A 7,003-nucleotide genomic window follows, 5' to 3' on the forward strand; every position below is an offset into this window, starting at 1 on the left:
CGGGAGAAAGGGCCCATGATATCTATGCCCCATACAGCGAACGGGATAGGAGATAACACTGATGCTGGCAAGCTCGGGCTTTGTCTGGGGACATTGCTGAATTTCTGGCACCGGAAGCACTTCTGGACATAAGCGACGGAATCAGAGTGTATTGTGGGCCAGTAATACCCTTGCATGATGATTTTGTAAGCTAAAGTTTTGGCTGCCGGGTGGTCTCCGCAGATGCCTTCATGAACCTCCCGGAGGCAATAGTTGGCCTCCTCAGGATCTACACATTTCAAGGTAGGTGCGGAAAAGGTTCTTCTGTATAGCTGACCCTCTTTCAGGAAGAAACGAGCAGCTTTGTGCTTCAAATATCTGGCCTTGTTCTGGTCTTCTGGGAGTGTCCCATCTCTTAAGTAAGATATATAAGGGGTCATCCAATTGTCTGGGCTCCCGATGCACAGGACCTCAGCTCGCTCTGTGCTGGGTACTTTGAGTTCTTAGAAGTATACCGAACTAACGAGATCGGAGGAATTCTGCACGAGTTTGGACAGCTCGTCCGCTTTGGAGTTCTCTTCTCTGTTGATCTGAAGTATGGTGATGTCGGGAGTGGCTTCCAAGATGCTTCGTACCATTGCCTGGTACTGTGCCAGTGTTGGATCTTTCGCGATATATTCTCCGGTGGTTTGCTTGACCACGATCTGAGAATCACTGTGGATGGTCATTCTTGAGACGCCGAGATATTTCGCCAGCCTGAGCCCGGCAATGAGTGCTTCATATTCAGCCTGATTATTCGTTGCCTTGAAAGCGAAAGTTATTGCCTGTTGAATGGTGAAGCCCTCCGGGCTAATAAGGATGAGGCCCGCTCCGGACCTTTCGGCCGTGGACGAGCCGTTGACATAGAGCTTCCAGGAATCCGTGCCCGAGTTGGTTCTCTCCGGGGACATCTCTCGGGATAAAGGTTGAGTACTTTCCGGGAAGGTGCATTCCATCACAAATTCGGCTAAGGCCTGAGCCTTTATTGCCGTGCGTGGCACGAATTTGATGTTGAATTGACTTAGTTCAATGGCCCAGTTAACTAACCTTCCAGAGGCATCTGGTTTGTGAATGACCTTCCTGAGCTGCTGGTCCGTGACCACTCTGATTTCTCGGCCTTGGAAGTACTGCCTCAGCTTCCTGCTGGAATGTATAAGGGCCAAGGCAAACTTTTCCAAGTTTGGGTACCGAGTCTCGGCATCCTTGAGGACTTGGCTGACATAGTAGACGAGGTTTTGTGTTCCTCCTTCCTCCCGAACCAGTGCCGAGGAGACAGCTTTGGGTCCGGCGGCGATGTATAGAGACAGAGGTTCTCCGGGCTTGGCTTTGGAGAGCACCGGGGGGTCCATCAGGTGTCTCTTGATTTCTTCGAATGTTGTATGAGATTCTAGCGTCTAGTCCACTAACTTCTTGTTTCGGGCCCCTCTTAGTAACTCACAGAATGGGAGACATCTTTCTGCTAGTTTCGGGATAAATCTTCGCAGGGCTGCTAGGCATCCTGCCAACTTCTGGATGTCCCTCTGTGTTTGGGGTATCTTCATTTCCATGATGGCGGTGATTTTCTCTGGGTTCGCTTCTATTCCTCTTTCGCTGACCAAGAATCCCATGAATTTGCCTGAAGGTACCCCGAACGCACATTTCTCCGGGTTCAGCTTCATGTTGTACTTCCTTAGGTTGTCAAAGCACTCTTTGAGGTCTTTTATGTGGTCCGGGGTGGCGAATGACTTGGAGATCATATCTTTTATGTAAGATTCCATGTTCCTCCCCAACCGGCTCTTGAAAATTGTGTTCATCATTTTCTGGTAGGTGGCTCCAGCGTTGATGAGTCCGAAGGGCATCATGATAAAGGCGTAGACCGCCCTATGAGTAATGAAGGCCGTTTTGGCGATGTCTTCGGGATTCATGCGAACCTGGTTGTATCCCGAAAAGGCGTCCATGAAGCTGAGCATGGTATGGCCCGAAGTCGCGTCAATCAGCTGGTCAATATTTGGGAGGGGATAGGAGTCTTTAGGGCACGCAGCATTGAGGCTCGTGTAGTCGACACACATCCTCCACTTTCTGTTTGGCTTCTTGACTAACACCACGTTGGCGAGCCAGTCGGGATATTTGATCTCGTAGATGATGTCGGCCCTGAGCAGTTTTTCGATCTCCACGTCTATTGCTTGCTGTCGCTCGGGAGCAAAATTTCTCCTTTTTTGTTTGATAGGTTTCTTCTTTGGGTCTACGTCCAGGCTGTGCATTGCCACCGACTGATCGATTCCGGGCATATCCTCTGGCATCCATGCGAATACATCCGTATATTCTTTTAACAATGAGATGAGTTCTTCCTGAAAGGATGTCTCCGGGCCTTTTCCAATTTTCAACTTCCGGGTGGGGTTCCCGGGGTCCAGTTCTATCTCTAACGTCTGGGCGGTAGGCTCTACCTTGCTTTTTTCTCTGACTTCCACAAATTTCTGTATCCGGGCGTCGGCGTTGGTTTCACTGTATCCCGAGTCCTCTATCATGTTGACATCCAGTTTTAGCCTTTTGTTGACGTGTTCGCGATGTTTCTTGCGGATTTGGCCTTTGGGTAAGGCCATTGCCTTCTTTCTGTTTTTCGGGTCAGTTTCAGCCATGACCAGCGCCTGTCCATAGCATCTCCCTGAAGGGCCCCGGTCCCCCTTGAGTTCCCCAATGCCTCCCGGGGTGGGGAACTTCAGCTTTAGGTGAATTGTAGACGGGATGGCCCGGAGCTTGGTGATGGTAGGTCTTCCCAGGATCATGTTGTAAGAGGATGCAACGATTATCACGTAGAACTTCATGACATGAGATACCTATCGGGGAGCGGTGCCAAAGACCATGGGGAGGTATATTACCCCGCGGATCGGGATCATATTGTTCCCGAACCCGTAGAGAGGATCTTCGAGGCAGGGGTCCATGCGGAGGTGTCCCAACTTCATCCTGTTAAGGGTGTGTTCGAAAACAATGTTAGCTGAAGAACCATTATCAACCAAAATTCTTTGTACCTCATTGTCGGCGATGTCGAGGGTCACGACCAGGGCTTGGTTGTGTTCGGGATCCAGGCCTTCATAATCTGCATTGGAGAAATATATGTGCTCATCTCCTGTCGTTTGTATCATCAAGACATCGCTGCCCTCATCTGGACTTCGGGGAGGGGAGGAGGTCCCCCCAAAGATCATGTTGACCACATGTTTCCCCCCACCGGAGGGTTTATCTCTGTCATCAAGTCTTCTCTGTAGGTACTGGTTCATGTTGCCTTTCTTTATCTGATCTTCAATGAACATTTTGAAAGAGAAGCATTACTCCGTGGTGTGGCCATGAACTTCGTGGTACCCACAATGCTTGTCCTGGGCCCTGTTTCCGGGGGGTGCCAACAGCGACTTCGGGGGGTAATAAAAGGGCTTCCCTTTGACCTCTCTCAAGATGTCGGCCCGGGGCCGATTGAGCGGAGTCCACTCGGGCTCCGGTTTTGGTTCCCTCTTAGGCTTGGGCTTCTTTTCATTTTTCTGGTGTCTGGAGTAGTCATCCCGGGGTGGGGTCCCCCTGGATTGTTGAACATAATTGGTCTGTCTATCTGTCTTGTGCCTCTTTTCTTTCCCGTAGGGGCGGCGGTGTCCCGGGGACTCGTCATCATCCTGGATCCTCCTGTTCATCTTCATTGAGGTGAGGAAGTCATTTTCTTTGATGAACTTGGACGCCATTGCATAGGCTGAAGCAAGGCTTTGGGGTTCCCTATGGATTAGGTCCTTCACGTAGCCTTCACATGAAACTGGGTGGAGATTTCGCCGAAAAATATTCACGGCTTCCTTTTCTTCAAGGTTGGAGAGCTGGTTGACTGATTCTTGAAATCTTTTGATAAACTCTGGAGAGTTTCTCTGCTTCTCTGTTGTATGGTTTCCAAGTGGCACATCTGGAGCTCATTCATGCGGTTCGCCCTGAACCTCTTGAGAAATATCTCCCGGAAGTCCTTCCAAGAGTCGATGCTCCGGGAGGGGATTCGACTGAACCATTTTTGTGCTCCACCCTTCAGTGTTGAGGCAAAGAAATGACATTTGGTGAGGTCACTGTAGTCGTATATGTTCGAGATCTGTTCAAAGTAGTTGAGATGTTCTTCAGGGTCGGCAAGTCCATCAAAAGAGTCGAAGTTGAAGTGCTTGAGCGCGGATCCCCTGGGGGTGGATTCCAGCTTTCTGGTGAAGGGCGTGGCCGCCGCCCCGACTTCCACATCTCCTTCCACCTTTCTCTTAAGGTCCCGGAGAACTCGGGCCATTTGCTCTTGCTTGGATTCCTTTTCAGGTTCTGAATCCGAGGAGACATGGATTCGGCGTGCCTTTTTCTTCAATTTGGCTTCTTCCTCTTGCACTCTTTTTTTAATGTTGGCTTTGGCCTTGGCCTCTTCCTCATTTCGAATACGGTCCCGGAGCGTGGACCTCTTGATCTCGTCTCGGGCGTCAACTGACGGCCTCTTAGTTTTGCCGATTCGGTCCAAGACCGAGCCCCGGGATTCTTCTGAGTGCTCTTCTTGGTCTTCAGGACGGGTCTCAGGAGCCTTGTTCTTTTCTTTCCACAGGTCTATAGCCGCTTGAATCTGCTCCGGGGTCATATTTCCCCAGGGGTTTGTAGAGGTTTCTGCATACTTGTGGGCTACTTTCTCTATGGTCAGTCTCTGGTCTCCGGGCTGAAGCTGAGACGAAGCACGAGCTGTGGGGGGCTCTTCATCTATATCTTCCATCTCGCCGTCCCTGGGCAGGGCGACCGTGGGCTGAATGGTTCCGGAGACCGAGGTCTTGCTTTTTCGCGTGGTCATTATTCTCAGGACACAGTAAGGGTGATGGTGTTAGGATGTGTGATCGTTTTGGAGAAAGAATAAGGAGAGTGAGCTGTAAAGAGAGAGAGGGTTTTCGTTCTTACCAGAGGGTTTCTTTGGTTTTGTAGCTGTGCAACGTAGCTGGAGTTGACACCACGTCACCGGAGGTTCAGGGCCCCTCCTTCTAGCGCCAATGATAACTCGATTTCTTCCCAGGTCTTCTCCTTCCTCTCACGTGCTGGAACCCGGCTTCCGCAGCGGTTTGGGTGTAGTTAACCTGCTAAGTGGGGGTCTCTGCAAAACAGAACCGGAGGGGGGGTTGTGTCCCGCGGCAACTCCGATGTGAGAATAAGAAATGGGCTTTCTTGAAGAAGAAGAGAGAAGAATGAGCTATTCAAAAAAATGTAAGGGTGTGTGTATGCGAGTATATCAGTCAAATATTTTCCAACCCCTAAAACCCTCTTTTTGGGGCCTTTTATAGGTCCCAAGATTTAGGGTTTTTGGGGTTTGTACCTCTTCATCCTGGCCTTTGATCATTTTTGGTTGGTGACAGGTTGGACGGTCCAGATGAGCTGTGTGGTCAGGTGTCCTTTCTCCATCAGAGTTGTCTTGGGATGATCACCCATAAATGGCTAGGATGCAATTGTTCCATTTTGGATAACATGAGACAGTTGACTCTTTTGTCCTGTGTCACGTTGCACCAGGGACCACTTCGGCTTGGGCCTGGGGTGTCATCTCTTTTGGACCCCTGTTCTTTTATCTGAGCCCGATTATTTCTGGCCCATCAGAGATACTCTTACAAATTGATTTCCACCGGGTCAGGGCGGTACTGAACCTGAATATCAATGCTCTTACAAATTGATTTCCATCGGGGTTAGGGCCGGTAATGAACCTGAATATCAGGGATTATGGTGTTGGGGTCTGACGACTTTGTGATCGGATCGCAAGTCGTATGTGTCATGTTTGTCCAGCTAATGAAAGGCTGGGTTATTAATTTGTTCTGGTATTGACGTGGTGAGACTAGTAGTGATTTCGTACTGGTCGTAGTAACTCTTCTTCTCCTAATATTCACACCAACAAATTCGGTTTCGTTTATGTTAACGAACTTGTTTTAAGACGTTATTTTCATATAATATTTATCCTTTTTTAATTATTTTCTTCAGATTTTTTTATTGCTTATTTCTTTTTTTTTAACAAATTTGCTCTAATAATTTTTTTATTTATCCTTTTGTATAATTTTACTTGAACAAAAACAGCTTCGGGATATTTTAGAGTGAGATAAAATACGTGTATATGTTAGCTGTCAAATTTTTCTTGCGAGCCAGAAATGAATTGTACAGCTAAACGTCGTTAAATTAATACCCTCGGAATCAGATTAAAATATTAATTAATTAAAATATTAATTAATCGATAAATTAATAATTTATAATTTATTGATATATTAATAATTTATTAATGCATCGATAAATATATATCATTGTTAAATTTTTAACGAATATTCATAAATATATAGATGTCTAAAAGGTTAGTTATTATCTTCGCAAAAATGAAGTAGCGACAGAATTGTGTTGGAGCCGGTCTCGCGAAAGAATATCCTTAAAATAATGATATTTCGTAATTTTTCATAGTACACCGGAGTTCAGGAAAGCACAAATTAATTTCAAAAGTAAGTAAATTACATCCTAGAATAAATATATAATTTTGATAAAAGATGAAATTATTAGTTTATGTATCAAATAGGACTTATATGTTTTAATATTTTTTTTATATAAATTTAGATAATTATTAATTTATATTAAAGGGGCCGAGTTGGGATTACAAAAATTTATTAATTTATCGAGGTTTAACTATATAGAGTTGTTGTAATTTCCAAAATTCCGAGTATTATTATTAATTATTATGGATGCAGAGAGCATATAAAGCATTATATGCAACACAATTGCTCCGAAAATAAAAAACTGAAAATATCACTTCCCATGTTTTAATATGACTTGGATAAATCATTAAAGCAGCATGAAATACATTATTTACATGTTTCCATTCGTCTAGTTTAAAATATAAAATATGATATTCAATTTTGTTAAAATATGTCTTTAATCGGTAAATATTTTAAAAGGTGAGAATTTAGGGATACAGTATATTATATGTTATATTTTTTGTAATAAACTCTGGCATAAT

At 45.7% G+C, this 7,003-nt stretch overlaps 1 protein-coding gene across 1 annotated transcript; it reads right to left on the reverse strand.

Annotated features, from left to right (window-relative positions):
- Positions 1–482: 482 nt before the first annotated feature.
- On the reverse strand, positions 483–1,367 carry LOC141674241 (uncharacterized). The gene has a single exon (XM_074480958.1). The coding sequence runs from the start codon at positions 1,365–1,367 to the stop codon at positions 483–485; it is 885 nt and encodes a 294-aa protein (XP_074337059.1).
- Positions 1,368–7,003: the final 5,636 nt, after the last annotated feature.

The sequence above is a fragment of the Apium graveolens genome, chromosome 7, assembly GCF_009905375.1.
Source record: "Apium graveolens cultivar Ventura chromosome 7, ASM990537v1, whole genome shotgun sequence".
Classification (NCBI taxonomy): Eukaryota; Viridiplantae; Streptophyta; class Magnoliopsida; order Apiales; family Apiaceae; genus Apium; species Apium graveolens.